The 21639-nt window shown below is 39.3% G+C and overlaps 1 protein-coding gene across 1 annotated transcript in view; it reads left to right on the forward strand.

The window, feature by feature from the left end:
- Positions 1 to 21639, forward strand: part of EP300 (E1A binding protein p300) — a 60772-nt gene that overhangs the window by 6925 nt on the left and 32208 nt on the right. Inside the window, exons 2-5 of the mRNA XM_058022157.1 lie at positions 8205 to 8860; positions 17534 to 17710; positions 19855 to 20116; positions 20878 to 20991. Of these exons, the coding sequence (XP_057878140.1) occupies positions 8205 to 8860; positions 17534 to 17710; positions 19855 to 20116; positions 20878 to 20991 (1209 nt within the window). The remainder of the gene's footprint in view (positions 1 to 8204; positions 8861 to 17533; positions 17711 to 19854; positions 20117 to 20877; positions 20992 to 21639) is intronic.

Raw genomic sequence — 21639 nt, forward strand, 5'->3', positions numbered from 1 at the left:
CTCATCACTTGATTTTGTGCTCCTTCTGAGAGGGTTTGCCCAAAAATCACTTTGATTTATTATTTGACAAATGGAGTCGTTTTGCTGTGTAGATTTCACTGACAACTAAACAATGCACACCTGTCTCCAAGGATTTTGTTTTTCTGTCTTTACTTAAACTGTAGCAGCAGGCTGAAGTAAAATACATCTGTCTCTGCATATGGTGGTGTGCCTGATAAAAAAACTTCTGTGGCTGCCTTCAATTTGTAGAACTTCAAGTAGAACTTCAACTAGGGCAGAGATCCTCCCCCTGAACAGTATCTGACTACCTATCATTTTCTTCCTGAATAGCAACAAGTTTTCTTTAAATGGACTAGCATTTAAATGTATTTAAAATTCTCTTAAAAACTTGATGTGCAATATTTTCCTTCAAGCACCTATTTCTTCCAAATATTTTTCAAGAAAATTAGCAGAAGGAATGTTGAATTCTGATGGACTCAAACACAGTAACTTGTTGCTCAATTGATGCTGTTCCTGTAAACACACCTGACATCAAGCATGTCAAATTGGAGACCAGTCTAAGATTTTTAATAAAAAGTGCAAGTTAGGTACAGAACCTTGAAAAACAGGTTATTTGCTATTAGTGGTCATTATGAGAGAGGGCAGATAAAGATTTAGCTGTTTCCCATTTGATGGTGTGAAGCACTTCAGTACTGCATCTTTTGCTGTATTCCCATAAGAGATCTAAGGATAGGAGTTTTGAACGGTCTCTGCTTGCAGAATCAGGATTTGCTATTTCCTTTTTTTTGTAGGACTTCCAAATACCACTGAATAGACAATTTCTCTTGTTTTAAGAGAGATTGTAACATACTCCTGCTGTTTTAATGGATAAAAAGACAGATTTTCAGGGTTTTTTTCCTTCTTGGAATCCTAATAAAAAGTAAAAGTCCAGCAAAATGCTGATATATGGCTTGCTCAGTACAAATTTTGCTGAAGCTAAACTGCCTTTTATATATTACTGGGTGTAATTCCAGGAAATCTAGGGTATTACTGGTTTAAGATAATGAAGTCTCATCTGCTGACTTATGTTATTTTGTTTAGTTATATTTTTTTTGGTACATAAATTCAGCATTGCTTTTTGCTTTTACTCTGGAGTAATGTTGAATGAATTCAGAAAAGTGACTTAACTTTTTGGTAATTGTATGTGCAGATTGCATAATTTCTAAGTTGTTGTTAACTTGACAATGAAATGAACTTTACTCTTTTCTTGAAACTGATTTGTAATTGCTTCTGACATGAATCAGTGTGTTCCACGCACGTAAGGGTGTTCCCATCCTATCTGCATGTACCCAGTTTTTGTCCACCAGCTTCTGTAACTTTCTAGACCTGTGTGCATACATAGGGAATAGTAATACTATTTTAGAGACTTTTGACTCAAGTTAAAGCTAGTCCAATGAAATTTATCAAATAGCAACATGTTCACAAGGAAATTATTAATGGCATGACTTCAGCATTTTGGTGTTAAAGTGTCAAAACTTCACCTTAGGTGGGTTATCAGTGATGGCAACACTAGTGCCTTTGTATAACAGCATGAGTAAACAGGTATATAAATAAAAATGTCTCTGAAATTCCTCCTTAAGTAATATTAAATCTTCAAAAGTAGCCTATTCCTGAATTTTGACCCCAGTCATTTCCATATGATTACACCACTTGTTTCCTTAGAACAGTTACAATTCTATATTCCAGACTCATAACCATTGCATTTTCACTATGGTTTTCTGTGGTTAACTCGTACTATCATCTGTATCTCTAAATACTGGGGTTTTTTTAAGAACTTTGAAAATGAAACTGAAAAGTTTGTTATAAATACAATTTTCTTGTGAAGCTGCAAAAGCCATGCATCCACCAGAGCTTAGTAAAATAGGCATTTCAGTTGATATTAGTTTGGGAAAAGTATGACTTAGACTTGTGGGTTATTGAGACTTCACAAAACTGAGACTATTTTCCTTAAGCAAAAGTTGATGTGTTTGATACCAGTGTTTGAATAGGGATTAGGATAACTTAAAAAATGAAGAGAGTGAGATCCTAATTTTCTGGACTTCAGCAGATGTTGAATGATATGCTCTTTCTGCTTTAGAATGATTTTTTTTGTTGTTGTTCACACTTGTAAAATACTTACACTTATGCCTGGTTGTTAAAACTAGTACTGGAATCATGTGCATTCTGCATGGTGAGTTGGACTTTATCAATAAATATTTAATTGTTTTAAAAAATATTTGTGCCAGAAATCGTGTGCTACCATAGTGTGCAAACGTGTTTTGAACCTTTGTGTTTGTTGTCTTCCAGTTGTTTTGAGTAAGGTTTTTTAATATGCTTTCTTAATTTTAAGAAATTCATTTCTTTTAAATGAAATTTTAAATTAATTTAGTAGATGAATTTAAATTAATTCTACATTTTAAGTTAGAACATTTTGGCAGAGCTTGTGTTACCATTGGGCAGTTGTGGCTTTGTAGAGTATCTACATGAAAAGTCCCCTCTTTTAATTGATTTAATGGTCTGATCTCCGAAATGTGGTGTAGCAAAGTTCCTACTAGGTTGGTGTGTGCCCTTTCCTTAGGCATGGGTGGGTTTTTGATTGTTTTTTTTTTGTTGGGTTTTTTTCTTCTTCCCTGGTAAAACTGCTTGGACTCATCTAGCTTAATTTTCTGTCATTGTAGTGGCCTTGGGAATTGATGACTTTATCAGCACTTTGTTTCAAGTCTGTGCTTCACCTTTGCTTCTGTGCTTCTGCATTTTCATGGATATTTGAGGATTATCCTATGAGATTGTCTCCTTTTCTTGTCCTGCCTTTTCCTGCCTTTTTTAGTTTTGAGTTCTGTTTGTTTTTGGTTTTTTTTTTTTTTTTTTTTTTTTTTTTTTTTTTTTTTTTTTTTTTTTTTTTTTTCTTTTTTGAGGGCATTTCAGAAAGTGTGTTTTAGGGCCTGTAATGCTGGTGTTTGGCTGCGAGCCTGAGCAGCTGATTTCTCTGGAATACTGGTGGGATCTTCTGGGCACTTTCTCTGTTTCATGTAGGCCCTGTTCAGTTATGGGTAGCTTTTGTATCCCCATGCAGGGAAGATACTGACCTCAGCACCTTACTGTTATTCTTTGTCTGAAAGCACGGCAAAGGTGTTGTGTTTTCCATGTGGTCCAGCATCATCTGTGGTTTCTGTCAACCCTGTCACATACATGCTTGGTATTCAGTGTCCTGTATTAAGCCTTGTCTGCTTGTTTTGTTCTGAACCCAATGACTGTGATATAAGTGGATCCACTAAGAGGTTGCTGGGCTTCAGAAACATTTGTGTGAAAAGGTGTGTGTTCAGCAGCTTTCAGAGTTGGTGTCTCTCTGTTTGGAATATGATATTGAGGAAACAGGGACAGTTTCCCTGTTGAGTTTCTTACCTCTTTGCTGGTCTGACCGAAGAGGTAGGCTCAGGAGTCAGTAGCTGGTTCTTGAGGCATTGCTGATCACACATGATGCTTTTCCTTCAGCTTGTACCAATTCTTCTCAAGACTGAATGCTCGAATGTCTTGAGTCTGAGGGTTCATTCCTGTGAGAATGAAGTGTTGCTATTTTGTAGCAGATGGAGGGATGTTCCTAGAAAACCAGTATGGTTCACTGCAGCCTATTTGCTAGGATCAGATAGTTTCCATATAGACAGTAATTCGTGTTTTATTCTGAAAGGTGAGTAAATGTCTGTTGTCTTAATCCAGAAATGAGAAAAGAATGGGATTTTGACTGTAGGCTAGAAAGTGTCTAAAGAAACTTGTGTGTCCCACCTGAACACGTGCTGATTTCCTTGCTAAGTAGTGAGTATTGATATATTTTCCCTGCTTTATAAACACTGTCATAAATTGCTGTTTTGCCTCCTTTGAGAGCTGTTGCATTGCTGGTGCTACCAGGTGCTCTTGCAGTAAAACTAACTTGAAATAAATACTTCGTAGCTAATTTGAAAATTGATCACTTGATAAGACATTGAAGTCTTATTGACTTAAGGATTTTGATTGCACACTCTGCATATGTATTAGTTTAAAGTCCATTTTGGTGCCAGGTGGCTTTTCAGCCCAGGCTGGCAGTTTCCTTGCATGTTGCAGATTAGACATTGTCAAAGGCAGACTTTTGGCAGTAGGACCCAAAATCAAGAGTTCAGTCCATAGTATGCAGTGCAGGTTAGTACACTAATTTTTGAAGTTGCCTTCTCACAGTTTAGGGCACAGTTCATACTACTTAATCCAGTCTAACTGAACTGCCACTGATAGACATGGACCTGTTCCTACTGTCTTTTTTCTACTGTCTTTTTTGGTTTTCTCACTACAGATCGAATGTAGCCAGGATAAGTTGCTGGGACGTTTTGTTTGTTTTGTTTTTGGTTGGTTTTGGTTTTTTGGTTTTTTTTTTGTTTTTTTTTTTTTTTTTTGAGGACTAAGTGTTCAGTAGTGGTACAGTTCCTAAAAGGAAATTATTATATGCCTTTGCATATTGAGATAAACACAGATTAAGACTTTCAGATCTACTACTTAGATGTTATTTTGATGTTTTCTTTTCTTTGCCTCTTGGGTGACAGCGGCAATCTATTCTATATGTTCTTGTTACCTGTAGAAAGAAATACACTAATAACACCATAAACAGCATAATGGGGAATCACTCTGTGCTGCTCTACTGAGATCAGGATTCAGGTCCTCCACTGCCACTTCTACCAGTGTATTACTGGATGGTTTTGGGCTGTAGGCCAGGTACTGTCAGTTCTGTTACATCCCAATTTTTCTGTGTTAGGATCTCTAGAGATGATGAATCAGGTGGACAAACCTTTGCAGGACTAATCTTCCTCCTCTGCCTTCCTAAAAACTTGATTTTGTTAGTGAGAAATCTTTGTGCGTATCCTTAATGAAACAGATTGCAAGAGTAGCAGTGAGCTCAGTGTACTGGAAAGTCAGTCAGCTCTCTGCATACTTCTCACCATTGTCTTAAGCTATGCCTTTGTCTCTTGTGTGAGTATGTATGATCTTGGTATCACATGATTTGTGAGCTGCCTGGCCCAGCCTTGACAGCTTTTGGCTTGGTCATAGGTAGAACTTTCTGCAGTGGCCTCTACGGCACCAGTCCTATGGAGAAGACTGAAATGGATTGCAACTGTTATATATCCACAAGGTCCTATTTGTCTTTATGGTCATTTGAAGTTTTGTTTCAGTCCAGTATCACAAAATTTCTGATACAGCAGTTGGCTAAAATGTAATTTTCATAGCTGACCAGACAATTGAAAGTTTTTTTTCCTATATTTACTGACTAAAGAAGACTTTGAAGGTTTATTTTTGGGAAAGACTTCTAAAAAGAGCAAACTCACACCAGAATACTGCATTCTTGGTAGCTACTACTTGCAATTCTTGTTGTCAGTATTCTTTTACAATGAATTGTCTCTATGATTAAAAATCCTAGCAAGTTTTATGTGAAAGTTTTACGTTGAATGTCTTAGATGTTTTGATGTAAAGAACTAATCCAGTTAGGATTAGTTCACAACCATTCAGGTTGGGGGTGGGTTTTGTTAATGTAGCTGGTGCTGTGTTGTGTTTTAAGGTATTAATAAAAAGAATTAATGCCACTTACAGTTTTTATGACATTTTTCTTCCTGTTCACTGATGTCTCAGAATGACCAGACAAAGGAGCTCAGATGGCTTGTACCTGGATGCTCCAGTTAGCAATGGGTAGTAAACTTTAAAACTGGAGTTGTCTCCTCATTTATGAGGAGGGGAAATTTAAGGAAGTGAGGTCTTCAGAGAAGCAGATTAGTATTTTCTTGTGAGTCAAGATGACCAAATCTTTGTCTCTCAAAACAAGAATTGCACTGCCCCTTTGTGGTGTTATGTCTGAAATAATCTATATGCATCTTCCTGAGAAAATACTGTGTGATAGTTTGAAAAACAAATAAGTTTTTCATATCCACTTTACAGCTGGCTTTTTGAAGGGCTTTATATGCAATGGTCTGAACTCAAGAAAGATGAAGCAAGGATTTTTCGTGTGGGACTTGCCCTGTACTGGGAGTAGTGTTTGTTCAAGAGCAGAAATTCCTTGCCCAGCTAGAAGCAGTCACAGACATGGTCTTTGGGCTGTGTGGCTGCTGGTGGGAGGTGTCTGGGCTGCCATGATGGTTTTGTTGTCGGTACAGCCTTTGTGCTGGGTCATGTTTTTTCCTGTCACTTAATTTTGTTTTCAGTTTTGTTTCCTCATCTTTGAGGACAGCAGACTAAGTTGTGAGTTCCTGATTGTATCTTTTACTCCTTCCTCACCCATGGGCTCTTTGTCAGGTTATTAGCATTCAGGATGCAATGTTTCAACAGTTGCCTGTTGTCCTAACAGGCTTCTTAAGGTGCCAATGGAAGCTGATTTAAGCTACCATCGATTTCTTTTATTGCCTTTTCCATTTCCTTGATCTCTAATTTTAGGGTCTCTTCCACTAACTCTTCCCATGTTCGTTGTAATGTAATTGTTAAGTTAAACACTGAGCATTGTAAGTTGGTTTTGGTTTCAGTTTTTGTTTCGGGTTTTTTTGTGGGGATAGGGGTGTGTGTGGTGTGTTTTTAGATGAATCTACTGACACACAACATTAAGTTCATAATTTTAGATGAAAGACAACTTGGACAAAGACTTATTCTTCTGATTGTTCCTTCACTTTTGAATCTTCAGAAATCCCAGTCATGCAAATGAATGATCAGTCCTTAGTGTGTCTTGCAAAGCATAAGTTCTAGCACAAGATATATGAAAATGAAGAATGTGCTACCTCATTGTAATAGTTTAGAAGTTCTTTAATGGAAATTTTCTCTCTGGTGGTTTGTAGTAATGTAGAGCATGTAAAAGGAGTGTTAAAATCCCTGTTGTGGTGTACCTGCATTCTTGCCAATCTCATACCATATTTTGAGAATCCTGAAGTCACAATCTTATCTGTGATAACACTTGTGAAGTTGTAGAAACTCTGTTAGTCCAGGTGCTTGGCAGTTTGGTTATAGTATCATGTGAAACATTTTAAACAGATCCATGATGCTGATTAACTTTGCTGACTTACATGCTGTTCAACTGTAGTCTTTTCCCACTAATATTTGGACTATTTGCATCTTGAGCTCCACCTTTTTTGGTCACTGCAGCCAAGGCTGCATTTGAGCTTTGCATTCCTCACCAGACACTCGGTTGGTGAGAACAGCACACCAGCTCCTCTCTCACTTGGAGAGGGAAGTTGCCATTAATGCATGTCAGAAACCATAAACTTCTCAGGTTATTTTTGGTTTAACTACCGTAGATTAAATAGACCAAGGTACATACATTGCTGCAGACGTAAGAACTTTTTCTCTTGAGCAAGTCAGTGTTGGGTACTATATAATATTCTTGTATCTATATATTCCAAGTAGCAATCTTTGGCCACTTAGTTACCTTGGGGATTGCTTTGCATGGGCTTTTGAGGTGGGAATCTGTTTTTTCATCCTGGTGTTCTTCACAGCTTTGTGGCAAGGACTCTCCAGGGTTACTTTGTTTTCTGACAGTATTTGTTGTGGGAAGGTACTGGCTGTCCAGTGGAGTTCAATGAAATTTGGCAATTCAGTGCTGGTAATGACTGCATATGGAAGAATAAAAAACCCAAAGAACTACCCAAAAAAGAAACCCAAACAACCAACCAAATGAATTGCCAGAAAACCTTACTCAACATAAAACCCTATAGCCAAATCTCTATTTATTATTTAATAAGTAGTAAACATTTTAAAAGTTATATTGTTGCATTAATTATTGCTATCCCAGAAGTGACAAGTTTAGAAAAAAATTTAAAGACATTGTTTTCCCAAGAATCTGTTACTTCTTTTTAGTAATTGCTCTTTAATTCCATTGGCTAACTCTGAGAGATTCCAGTATGTATTTTTCACTCCTCCCTTGTCAAAATTCTCAAGTTGAGCGATCATGGGCTGAGATATCCAGTGACCTTTCAACACAAATTGTAGGAAGCTGAAGTGGAGTGGTTTTCTCTAGTTTAGACCTTGTGAAGTTGAGAATCGCTGTTATCCTGATGCATTAAATAGCTTTCAGTAACAACTGATAAGGGAATTATGCTCAAATACAAAAAATCAAGTTTTGCTAGAAATTAAAAAGTAGAAATTTCAAGATGCTCTTAGTTGCTCTGACCTCATACACAATCTGTTTTGTTTTTCAGATTTTGGATCACTCTTTGATCTGGAACATGACTTGCCAGATGAACTGATCAGCTCCACAGAACTTGGACTCACCAATGGTGGTGACATTAACCAGCTGCAGACCAGCCTTGGCCTGGCACAAGATGCTGCCTCTAAACACAAGCAGCTGTCTGAACTTCTACGGGCTGGTAGCTCCCCAAATCTCAATATGGGGGTCGGTGGCCCTGGCCAAGGCATGGCCAGTCAAACCCAACAGAACAGTCCTGGAATGGGAATGTTGAATAGCATGGTGAAGAGCCCCATGGCACAGGCTGGGTTGACTTCTCCCAATATGGCGATGGGTGCAAGTGGGCCAAACCAGGGTCCTTCTGCTCAATCCACAGCAGCAATGATGCCAACAGTGAACAGCCCAGTTAACCAGCCTGGCATGGGAATGAACACAGGGATGAATGCTGGCATGAATCCTGGCATGTTGGCAGCAGGCAACGGACAGGGGATGATGCAGGGGCAAGTCATGAACGGTTCCATTGGAGCAGGCAGAGGAAGACCCAATATGCCCTACCCAAACCCAGGAATGGGCACTGGCAACTTGTTGGCTGAGACACTGCAGCAAGGCACTCCACAGATGGGAGGGCAGGCTGGACTGAGAGGGCCACAGCCTGGAGCCATGAACAAGGTAAGACAAGCTAAACTTCATTACTTTTCTTCATTGTTGACTTTGTTTTGGAGAATTAATCTTCCGCACTCTGGATTCTATAGGATTTTTACTTTAAGAATCCTGTATGATGGATTAAATAGTTTATATGCTGCTAAAGTGGAATTTGTGATGGTCATAGGAAGCAAAAATTGAATCTTGCACAATAAGCAAGACTATGACTAGATTAAAAAGCCTATTTTGGAAATCTTGTGACAGTACAGATTATCCATTACACTGAAAAGTAGCTTGATTGTATTTTATTCTGTTTTATGCTTTCTCTGCAACTGTATTTTTCCATCTAATGTGATGCTGGTATTGCAAGTGTGATGGGAATCCATCAGGACCTTTTAGGTGCTGTGGTGCTTTTTTCTGCATGTCAGTTAATGCAAATATTTGTTGTCTGAGATCAGCTGAGTGTTTGTGCTGTGGCAGATGCTGAGAGCTGCTCACAGGTTTGAGCTGACTGCTCTCTCACTGTGTGTGCTGGGTATTCGAGTTAATGGTAGAGAATGAGTGCTTGTGTAGATGTCTGAAGACAATGTTGGGTTATTCAGACTGTTAATCTGACTCAGTTCTAGTTTCAGAATTTGCAGTGGCTTTGTCTACTGGAGACTGAACCAGAAAGTTAAAAAAAATATATTTTTAATACTGAGTGGGAAATAAATGTGCTTTTGTAATCCAGGAGGCTGGAAGAAAGTTGTCGTAAGTCACCAAAAAGATGAGAGGAGGCCTACTGGTTTAAGTAAGGATAAAAGGATGTCTTTAATTTTTGTCATGCATAATTAGCCAGCTTAGAGTAGGAGCCACTTGAGTATTCGCCATTTTTTTAATGTTTTGATCATAAGCCTAGAAAATACTTTGGTATTTTAGTTCGCTTTAAGTGGGTATTTTGTGTTTCTTGACTACTGAGAGAAGAAGTTTTTTTAAGGTGCTTTGCAATACCTAAATCTACCTCTGAATGCCTAAAGTCAGTCCACTTGGAGGACTTGGAATGATAAGTAACAGTTGATTAATATATTTGAAACCTACATAAAAATTATGCTGTGTATTAGTGGTGTTGTCATGCTTTAATATATTAAGTGAAACTACTTTTATGTCTTGTGAACATTAATTATGAAATTATTTGGTCTTAGTTGCTTGCTTAAGCTCAGTGTGCTAACTTTTGAGGGGGGATGTGGGTGTATATATATGGCTTTTTTTAAAGTAATGAGTTGATTCTATGGTCGGGTCATTTCAGATATTTTTGCCTGATAGGAAAATTGATACAAAGCTTGATTACTACAGTAGACAATTTATATGCAGCTTACAGTGGTAAGAAATATATAGCTGCTTGAAGTATTCTTGCACTGGAATTATATAATACCTCATTCATTATTCCTTGGCTGTAAAAAAAATAAAAATAAATGATCTTCAGAAAACTGTCTTCAGAGGTCAAAAATTGATGTATTGAGTGTTTGGGCGGAATGCAACTTCATCCTTGCTTATCAGAGCTAAAGTGGAGTTATGCACTATAATAAACTCATTTATCTAAAAGTAAAGAAAGGACATAAAATGAAGCTTTTGAGTGATTTAGTCTAAAATTAAATTGTCTCCTTTCCTACTTAAATTCCAAAAGTTTACATTTAAATTAAGAACCCTTTATGCTTTTGAGAATATTCAAACACACAATGACTTCTGGGTTTTATTTCATAGTCCCAGACTCATTAAAAATACTTAGGGTTCTCTAATTGCTGATAAAACAATCTTGAGGCTTTTTGTGTTAAGTTTAGTGGGTGTAGTCCTCATAAAGGAGTTGAAGCTGTCGGATGAGAGAGAACAGTCTGAAATGGAGGCTGACATTCCGGAATGTCTTCAATTGGTTTGGTTGTTGGCAGGGAGCCTGTGTTTCACTTCATGCAGTAGGCTTAGCTGAGTCTGACAGCAGTAATGTCTGACCGTTTTATCTCCCCACCCATCTGCTTTTGGGTTTTCCCACCTACAAATCTTCAATAAGTAGATGAAAACAGAGGACCTTAAGCAGTTGTTTTTAAAAGCCAGTTCTTCTAATTGGTAAATTTAGTAGCATGTTGCTGTTAAAGTGGGAGTTGGTGTAATAACTTCCGTAGGTTTCCTTCATTGCTGCAAAAAATGCACATTATCCAGAAGCTTTCCTTCAGTAGGAAGAAAAAAAAATAAGAAAAGATGCTTTGGTTATGATTGTTCAACTTCATCATGTTAGCTTGCCAAAGGCAGCCCCTTTAGGTGATGGGAGGGTTGCTTCAGAGAGTTCTTCCTCAGTGAAATGGAAGTCTTTTGTGCAATGGTTTGTAGGGAATAACTTAGGGTTCCTGTGACGTTGAGTAATTGCGAGGGAGAATGTTATACTCTTCCAACAGCAAAGGTGAACTCCATGGGGCTAGTCAATTTGGAAAGTGAAATTGGTTATGTTTCTGCTTTGTTCTGTTAGCCTGTGGAGTTACCGAAGTTTTCTTCCTCTCTTCCCAAAACATTGACTAGCAATAGAGTGAGGCACTTGCTTTGCTCATTATCTATGTACTTCTGACCTTCTCTAGTCATGCCATGTTACTTTTAGGACTTGAAATCCCAAATGTCTCTGTAAATTATTTCTGTTCATAAACTTGTTCTGTCACAATCTGATGCTTCCATCCTGTAGTTTTCTGTCCTGATGGTAGCAGTCACCAACTTAAGAAGAAGCAGTTCTGCCTGGATGCTGTCTCTGTGCCAGTTACATGACAGGCTATGTGGGGAAACTAATCCTGACTGAAATTGAAACTCAGGTGGTCATTTAAAAAAGAATTAATTTGAATTGTTGTTCAGGTCCAGGTTATACTCATCGTTTGGAAAGTTAGTATCCCTATAATAGGGAGGGAATTTTTTTAAAGGAGTTGATCTTGCCTTTCAGAGGAGGGTGTGAATCCTACTTTGGTGACAGTACAGACGTAAAAATGCCTGTGGAACTCTGCCCTGAAAGGAAGTGTTAGAAGTTTGGAGGGAAAGGAATTGTAACAGGTTTTGTGTTCTTGAATAGTTTTTTGTTTTCTATGTCCTTGGTTTTGTGCAAGTTAAGAGGATAACAGACATGCCTTTTATTCTTGAAATAGTGTTTTGGAAATTGTTTGTAATGCTTGGGGTTCTGTCATGATTGAAGTGTTTTTCATGTGTTTTATTTCACTAGATAGTTTTACAGCTTTGATTTAAATGTAAACAGGTAACTTAGTGCAAAACTCGAATTGCCAAAAGCTGATTCATGTTTCTGGTTTTGAATTATTCTTCATTTGGAATTTTATCTAGTTGAAACCATTGTTTTGTTCTTCCATGGGGTTCTGTTGGGAGTGCCTAGTCAGGGTCTTACCTGTCCAGCCTCGTATGAAGGAAAGAGGTGTCCAGCCTTGTATGAGGGAAGGAGGGTATTTTGTGTGTAAGTTGCTCTATGCATTTCTGCCATAGCAGTGCTCTACCACAGAGTGAGAGACCTGACCTTCAGGTCACATATTTCCTGTCTGATTCAAGAAATGTTCACTTACTCCACTGATGCAGTGGATGTGTAGGCAGTTCAGATTAGTAAGGGCATTACTACTACCTCTGCTATGTGAGCATTTCACTTGAAACATTTAGTTCCAGTAGTAATTCTTTGTCACTTGGCTTACTCTTTCAGTAAGTGCAAAGCTCTCTGCTATTATTTGCTTTATCAGTTTAACTTCTGTGAAGAAGATTCAATGGCAATATTTTACAAAGACAAACATAATTTGTCAGAATCTCCTGAACTTCTTCTAAGTAGAACAATAAGAAGTTTCATAACAATAAATTTATGTTCAAAGTTGAAGAGATTGAAGATGTCGTTGTCAAATTGTGAAATTGGATTAAGAAAATAAAAGCATCATATATTTCTTAGTGCTAGCATATTCGGTCTCTAATTTTAGATAGGTGGTCAGTGTTCTTGGTTGCCTTTCTGGTTTTCAGTAGCTATGTGATTCACCAGGTAATTGTATCCATACTGTTCAGTCTGTGACTGAGCATACCATATGATCAAGTACATTAATCCATTCAAAGGGTAGTGTGAGTTCCAGTCCTTGCCTTTCTCTTCTTTGGTAAGCTAAGGTGGAAAAAAAAAGAATATTTGCTCTCTTTATACCAGAGTAAGAGAGGAATGTTTGTTTATGAGGGAAAAATGAAGCAGTGAGTCAGAGTGTCTAGAGTGACATTGGGAGTTTCTTGCAGAAATACAGCAACATAATGCTGGTGTCTTGAAATAGGCATCTGAAAATACTACTCAGTTAAGTGCAAAGAAAAATAATCAATAACAGTCCTTGGAAAGAATGCAGCAGACACCACTGGCAAAATGTAGTTTGGGTATGCTTGATTTCAGTAGTGCTCTACCAGTCAGTAGAATGGCACTAGGAAGTGTTGTACAGTAAATTCTTGTTTTTAAAGACCCAGCTGGAATTTACTTAAACTAAATCTCCTGTTTGGGGAAAGTTAATTAACTTTCACTTGTGAAGTTGTGGATATGGAAAGATACTAGATATCATCAGTGTAGCCTTAAACTAGACCATGCACTGCAGTTTCCCTGGTAGAGATATACATAGTTGATACGGTGAATTCTGGATTCTTTGAAAGAATGTTATTAAAACTTAGTTCTGTTTGTTTACTTCTCCATGCTTATAGTTATCTTTGCAAATCTAAAAGCTGGTCACAGTTCAATACTAATGCAGACATCTATCTGTCTTTCAAATATTAGAATGTTAATGATGCAGTTGTTCTTGCAGAGAAACAGTAGAATATTTGTGTCCAATGTCTGTGTCCATACTTATATAGCTACTTAGTTAGCAGGTATTCCTTTTCAATTTGTGTTCTGTGCTATTAACAGTAAAACTAGAAGCAGAGTTAGTCACTTGACCTTCTTCTGAGCTGAAGATGTGTGTTTCATGGCATTAGAATAAAACCTCGGGGAATTTCCTCTGCTTTTGTAGTTACTCCTCTTAGATGGGGGGAGTACCTGAACAGCCCTGTCTGATGCTACTCGTAAACTAGAATGTTTCCTGAACTCACGTCATCCATGGTGAGAAATACACACCTTTCACCATTCTGGTATTGACAGCCCCTGCTTCCCCTGGATGTGGAAAAGTCAAGTTGTTTTCTATTGTGGATGTAAAAGGTAGAATCATTTGAGATTACTTTTGCTTTCTATTGTCATCATTTTATGATCTTCCTTGTTTTCTTCTTCTTTACGGTGAATTGGAACTTCTGTCTGTTCTTCCTTGTGTGCAAGTTCTTGCATATGTGATGAAATTAAGTGGGAGCTGTGAGGTGAGGAGAGACAGAAAAATTTTGGATGAATATGAAGAGAAGTAGGAAAGGTGAAAGTAAGTGGTGGCCAGAAAGCATAAGTAGAGGTTGTACTTGCTGACTTGTAGCTATGACTAAGCCATGTATGTTTTTACATTGTATTGCAGATGAAGCCTTGTACTTCTATGCAGTGGTACTAACACCACCTTTCTTCCTTTCTTTGGCTGGTTCTTCTGCATTTGTTTATCTGTCCCCTCCCAAAGAACATTAATGTGCTGATGAACTGTGTGTCAGTCTTTCTGGTTGTTGGTTACTGATACAATTATAATTATACAGGATTTTGATCTTCGTTCTGTAGCTATGAGGCCATACATTTCTTTCTTTTACATGTTTTCTTTTATTCGTGTCAACGTGTCACAGCAAATAACATGAGCATGCTCCTTCTTCTTGTGCAGGATCACAAGGCCACCTTGTGCCAGGTGGAGAATCTCCCAAATGATGTTTCTCTTGACTCAGCCTAGGGTTTCATGCAGGTGGTTGGTGTCAGGTTAGTCTGTGGTGGCAGAATTGGGGGGCTTTGCTGTGAGGTTCACCTGAGGATCTGGCAGGTGTCAGTCTCATCTGGATCAAGTCATGGCTGCTGATTTGTGCAGGGAGACCTTGAGGAATTAGGTTTTTAGTATCTTAGGTGTCACTTGAGCGTCTGGCTTTGTGTGAGTTTGGTGTGCTTGCCAGTCAGCCTGGCCTGAGCTCCTCAGGTCTTTGCCTCTCCTGTAACCTGAAATGGGAAAGTATTACCCCTGTTAGGAGCAGCTAGGCTGAGCTGGGCATGTGGTGTTCTGCTGCCAGGTCCCTTGGCAGAGCAGGGTGGAGGGGAGCCCTGTGTTTCTGCCATGGAGAGAGCCTTGTTGGAGGGGGCTGGTCTTGCACCCCAAACAGTGCCAGTAGCTGATGCTTGAGAAAGCGTCAGAGATCCTTGTGCTGGGCCAGCTTGATGAGTAAATTGAAAAAGTCAGAAGCTTCACATAAAGTTTGTATTCAGCTTTGTTGCAAATATAAATGTTGATTGGCTTGGTGAAACCTCACCTGTGAGTTTCATTAGAAAGTTGTTTTGGGTGACATAGAAAAAGTGTTCTTTTTAGATCTAGGTTTGAGTTTCTTACCCTGTAGTCAGAACAGAGCTGGCTCACAAGGCCACAGTTATTCTGAACCCTTTGAAATTAGTGTGTGAAGTCTCCAATTGTCTGAGTTGGGTGTCTTGATTTCTGCCTGTGACACCAAGTTGTGAAAACATGCCTTCAGCCTTTAATTCTGAATGTTTGGTTTGTTTTTTAAGGCTGATAGCAGCGTAAGTTACAGAAGTCAAATGGAGCTGGTGGTAGTAATAGCCAGCTTGTCTGTGCTTTGGTGCATTCTCAGATGTCAGCTGACTTTGGGAGCTGTGATTGTTAATGAACTTGAAAGTTTTGCTCTGAAATTTATGGTTTTGGGGTTGTCCTTGCTTTCAAAACTCTCTCTGCAGTTCTGAGATTCCCTCAGAGGGATAAGGCTGTCTTACAGGCAAACATAGCTTGTTTTCTTAAGGGACTGATTCTCACTGTCAGGCCTTCTCTGAGCCTTGAAAACCCGCACATCAATTTGAGGCAGCAATGAGGGGGATATTCTGAAAGTGTGCTTGCTGACTCCTTATGCTTTTCTTCTCCCTGTGCCTTCAGCTTAACTTGCACATAAGATCCTGCTAGCCTGAAGGAGAGGAAGGAAGGCTTTGAGTCTTACCTGTCCTGGTTTTGGCAGCAGCTGATCTTTGGTCACCATAGGTGCATTCATTGTGGTCAAGACATGGCAGTGGGAAGGAAGGCTTTTAGTTCTGCTTGATCATTACGTAGTTTGTTTTTCTGCCATGTGTAGAGATTCTTTTCATTGCTCTCTAATGAATTACTGCTGTGTGATTATGGTTATTGCTTATGTGTGGAGGAGGAGGGCTGTCCTCAAGTGAATTCACTTGTGCATATCAGATGTCTGAAGTGGCAGGTTCTTTAGTGAATTTTGTATTCTTTTTCCTGTAGCTTGAGTTTGATCCTGCTTTATTTTGTAAATGCAAACTGATGGCTATTATATTGGATTGAAGGTTGTTACAGGCTGAAAAAGAGAAGTGTGGCTAAGTGCAGGTAGTCTCAGAGCATATTGGTTACTTCTGGTGCACGGTGAAGAAGCTTGGTGAGAGAAACAAGGTATTTCTGCTTGGGGAAGATGCTTTGAGAATAAATATAGAAGTGATTAGAAACAGGCCCACCATGGAGTTATGTTCTTCTTAGAATGCAGGAAAATGCTTTGAATCAATGAGCATTAAGGAGACTGGGTGTTGTCTAGTCAAATGTGAGTTGAAGCAACACAGCCCTCTAAAGTATTTTTGTGCCATTGTTTTTGAGTTATGGCTCCTTGAAGATCCTGCCTGAGTAATAGTGAGAACTTGGTAATCTTTAGAAAAATCTCCAGTTTTTCTGGTCCTCTGTGTCTAATTCTTTTGGTCCTAGAAGGCCAAATTTCACATGGTAAATAAATGGGAATGCAAGGAATGGAAAAAATATCAGAGGATAAAGAACTTTATTGGCAAGATTGCTTCTTGTTCTTTAGGTTTTGGGTGTTCCAAGACAACAAATTATATATTCTGGTGTGCTGGAACTGTTGAATATGCATATGGCTTGTATGAAACATGAATCTATTTCCCTTCTGGGTGAAGGGTTCAATAGATTTGTTTTGTTTTCAGAATTTCTACCTGTCCTCTCTTTTGACCTCTAGTACTGGAAATGAGTTGGTGTGACTGTGAGATGTTACCTATGACTGTGGTGTATTCTTAAATTGAAAATGTTTGTGTACTGATAATGCAGACGTGCACTGTTATGCCTGTCTGGAGATGAGCTGTGGGAGAGCTAGCAGTTGGATAGGATGTTTTGGGGATAAACTGTGCTGATAGGAATGAAGATGGTATCTGTCTCTAATTTGGAGTCTGCACAAGTGCAGGGAGAAGAACTCAAGTCTGGAAGAATTATGTAGTCCATGGTACAAATTTGCAGAATTTGTAGAATTCACAAAGGTGAAATGAGAAATCTGTTGAAAGTAATTTTGTAAAGAAATAATCAGGCCACTTCCATCCAGTCAGATCTCAAAGGTTGTGCAGTTGGCCTTGTTGTGTTTACAGGAACTGTCTAGTTGAGAAGGTGAGGTTGTGTGGTGGGTAAATCTGTGAACATGAAGGAGCAGTGTTGCATTGCAGCCAGCTCATGGCTGTGATTGCTCTTGCTTCTCTGAAGTATAAATTTGCCTTATACATTGAGAACTTAAACATCTTACCATTTTAATTTCTAGATGGGAATGATGAACAATCCCAGCCCTTATGGTCAGCCCTATAGTCAAAATACTGGGCAGCAAATTGGAGCCAGTGGACTTGGCCCTCAGATGCAGAATAAAGCTGGACTGCAGAATAGCTTACCACAGTTTCCAATGGACAAGAAACCAGTTCCTGGGGCAGGAATGCCTAACATGGTAAGTAGAATGAAAGGTATATCAGAAAAATGTTGTGGTTGAGAGGAGCAATATGCTCTGGTCTTGCCACATTGTAAGATTTTGCAGCTGTATTACCCAGGGTCGATATGTACTTGGAATCCACACAGAACACACTTGTTTCAACCCCTAGGACTGATATGAGGGAGAGGGCTGAGTTGTGCTTTCTATGTTAATAAACTCATCTCCACTTTTTTTGGTCTTCAAACTCTGTTAACAGGGAAAATTGAATGGAGCTCCTTAATTGAAATGAGCTTTGCAGCCTATTCGGACACCTCTGCTCTCCTGTCCCGTCCTTTCTTTGCTGTTGCTGCATTGGGCCCCTTCTCCTCAGAGTATCTCTGTCTGGAGAGCTGTTTTCCTGCTTGTGCTCATTGATGCTTTTGGTAAAGAGGGGTGTCCCTTTCTGAACAGGTGTTACCTGTGATAGGGCTGAGAAACCCCAGCTGTGAGTTCTTTCTTGTGAATTACAGGAACATGCACAACACCTGATGCTGGAGGTGTTTCCCTGGCAACTGTAGTAGCCTTGGTAGCTTTCCCTTTTGCCTCCACTCTTACTGCAGCAGGACTTAAGGAAAGGGGAAGTAAGAATGGTGGGAAAAGTGGATGACCCAAGCTTGTAAAGCCAGTGCCTCACCACGTTCCTTAACGTTAGATTCCCTGGCTTGAGTTTAAATCTGATGCCTCATTTTCAAAATGTAAATTGGTTAGGGGTATGACATGCAACATGTCTTACTGTTTTGGGTTTTTTCCTCTTTTTTTTTTTTAATTTAGTAAACAAATTCATTTTTCTGTACATAGCTTGTGTTTCTCCCTGCTTCAAGTTTCACTCCCACATGCCCCCTGGGAGGGTCCATCTATTGATCTTCCTAACTGTTGCTGAAAAGCCATTTCCAGTTAGCTTTAGTACCTTTAAATTAAGAAGAGCTCCATCCCATGAGTTTTATTTAATGGTTTTTTTAAGTTGAGCATGAAACATTGGAAGACAAGCAAACCATTTGGTTGTATGAATCAATAAAAAAGCAGCCAAAACTTGTTCAGAACCCCAGCTGTCAAGTTTGTATTCAGTGCAGAGCATAAAACTTCTGAAGCTGGTGCCCAGCTGAACGTAGGAACTTAAAGTTGTTGCTGTCTCAGCTGTTGTTCAGAATGCCAGGCTGCAAACAAGGGAGTTATGGTGATATTGGGACATGCACAGACCCTGGGAGCCTGACTAATTGGTGAAGTGACCTTGTCAAATGAAAGGTTAATGCTAGTAGTCAAAAGCTATAGGGGAACTGGGGTTTAGAAATACAGGTAGCTGGGGTCTGAAGATCTGGAGATCTCCACAAACATCCTGTAGTACCTGAAGAGTCAATTAGAAACTGAGGTCTATTAAACTGTAGTGATACAAGCAATATAGAGTACCTGAACCTCTCTTGTTTGAGTATTTCTCAAATGTCACCTGAAAGGAATACAAAGAGTTCTGAACAAATAAACAGAAGCAGAGAAGACAAACTAGATGTTGCCATACCTGACATTAGTTCTGTAGTGTTTATTATCCTGAAGCTGTGCTTCATCTCTAGCAGAGACTAGGAGATGCTTGTTTTGAATGCTTATGTGCAAATTTGCTGATGGAAAAAGGTTAAAAGCTTCCCAGAACTTGCCTTCCATTCTCCTTTTCCAGGAGCAGTCAACTTGAGATACCTTCTACTGTGAGGGAAAACCTTATTCATTCTAAAATGTGCTTTCTTCCATTAATGCAGGAGTTGTGGATGCAAGTTTTAGCATCCAAAATGAGATTTGAGATCTAAATGCTATTAATATTTTCTGGTTGGTCTAGCACTGCAAATTAACCTGTGAGCATGTGCAAAGGTCTGCTGGCTATTGATAAGGCAAGAGCTAGGTCTAATAGAGTGATATGAGGAGGAAATTGTGGCTGGCAAGAGAATTGCTAGGGCTGTTGCTAAGGGGCATTTTTAATGAGTCCTCCAGAACTACACATAAGTGGGCTGTTTCCTTAATCAGAGAATCTAGTAGTAGTTGTTCCTCTTATTGGACTTTCTCTTATATTGCTGTTTACTTACTAAATGAATTCTTTTCAAAAATAGATTTATTTCCAGGAATTTCTTTTTCACCTTCTCCAGGGCCAGCAGCAGGCTCCCCAGGTGCAGCAGGCTGGGATGGGGCCAGCAGCTTCTCAAGGAATGGGGTCTGGAGCACCGACAGCAGACCCAGAAAAGCGCAAACTCATCCAGCAGCAGCTGGTGCTCCTCTTGCACGCTCACAAGTGTCAGCGGCGAGAGCAGGCCAACGGCGAGGTGCGGCAGTGCAACCTCCCGCACTGCCGCACCATGAAGAATGTCTTGAACCACATGACACACTGTCAGGCTGGCAAATCTTGCCAAGGTAAGTTGGGGAGTGGTTATGTAAATATAGTACACGTTTTAGGGAGGAGAAGGGCTCCTAGAAAGGGGTGGACTGGTGGTGACTTGGGAAAAATAAGTTAAAGTAATTCTGTCTTATTGCTTAAGACAGGGAATTATAAGCAACTTCTGAGCCTCTAAAGTTTAGGCAAGTTAGAGGGGACAAAAACCAACAGAGATGAGTAGAAAGTCTTTTGCCTAACTTTGTAACTCATGGTAAAATCTTTTTAATTCTGCCTTATTTTAAAGGTAGACATAAACTCAGAATCTGCAAATAGGAGTCTACCTGTCTTCCTTAAACTGAAGAGATGAATCTCGAGCAATACCAAGCCATGAATTTGACTGCTACTGGCACTTGCAACCTCTCTCTGTCCTACTAAAATATAATCTCCCTTTTTGATAGCCTTGGCTCATCTGGATTGTGCCAGTTGTTGACGTCGCAGTTGCTTGGCACAGTCTGCCTGATACCTGGGCTAGATGGAGTTATCCTTCAAGCCATGGACATAGGCTTGGGTGTATCACGTGGGGTTTTTGAGTAGGCTTTGGTTGAGCCAATAGTACTAGAAGAAATCTGGCTACATTTTCAGGGCTAGTTAGTGCTGAGCTATTTCAAATAATACTTTGACTTTTGTTGATATAGGTGTGTACCCTGAGAGAAAATGCTGCTCTCTATCCAGTTTGTGATGACCATGTGGAGATACTGGGAGCAGTTTGTAAATGCTTTTCATTTCTTCTCTTTGTCAGTGGCACATTGCGCATCTTCCCGACAAATCATCTCACACTGGAAGAATTGCACCAGACATGATTGTCCTGTATGTTTGCCTCTCAAAAATGCTGGGGACAAAAGAAATCAGCAATGTAAGTCTACTGGGGAATTCTGTGTGTTGAATAAACTATAAAATGCATGTTGGGAGTAAAACTTCCTTGTGCCCAGATGGTAGTGGTGATGCTCTCAAAGCTGAAAACATGGTAATGGGGTTTTTCTCTTATTTTAATCTCAGAGTATTTTTCTGGCTCTGATTGCTAGTGTTTATGAAAACTTTCTAACTTTATTGTATTTTTCTATCAAGAAGAAAGGTAAGGGTAAACAGATCATAACTCTCTCAACCAAATGGTTGTCTTTTCATTGCTGCTTCTTCCAGCTGGGCCATTTCTGGAGACAGATGTGCACATGCACGTTGTGTCATTTTAGCCCTGACACTTGGTTCTGTCTTCATTCTTTGTTTGCATCAGATGTCACTTCCCCTTTCTCTCTGTGTTCCCTTAGTCTCCCTGACAAAATGTTTGGCAAGATTTTTGTCATTGTGTTATCTGTATGGGGGTTTTTTCCTCTCTGCTTTAATGTTACTGTAGCTTCTTCTCATGACTAATGTGAGCTATTTCTTGGTTTAAGAAAACTAAAAATTAAAAACAAAAAGGGCAGAAAAGTTGTTGCAATGGCTGGTGGAAAACTGTGTGTACAGTTCTGCCTTTAACCTCTGTGACATGCTGTGCCTCTGTTTTCAC

Source organism: Melospiza georgiana, chromosome 4 (genome assembly GCF_028018845.1).
Source record: "Melospiza georgiana isolate bMelGeo1 chromosome 4, bMelGeo1.pri, whole genome shotgun sequence".
Taxonomy (NCBI): Eukaryota; Metazoa; Chordata; class Aves; order Passeriformes; family Passerellidae; genus Melospiza; species Melospiza georgiana.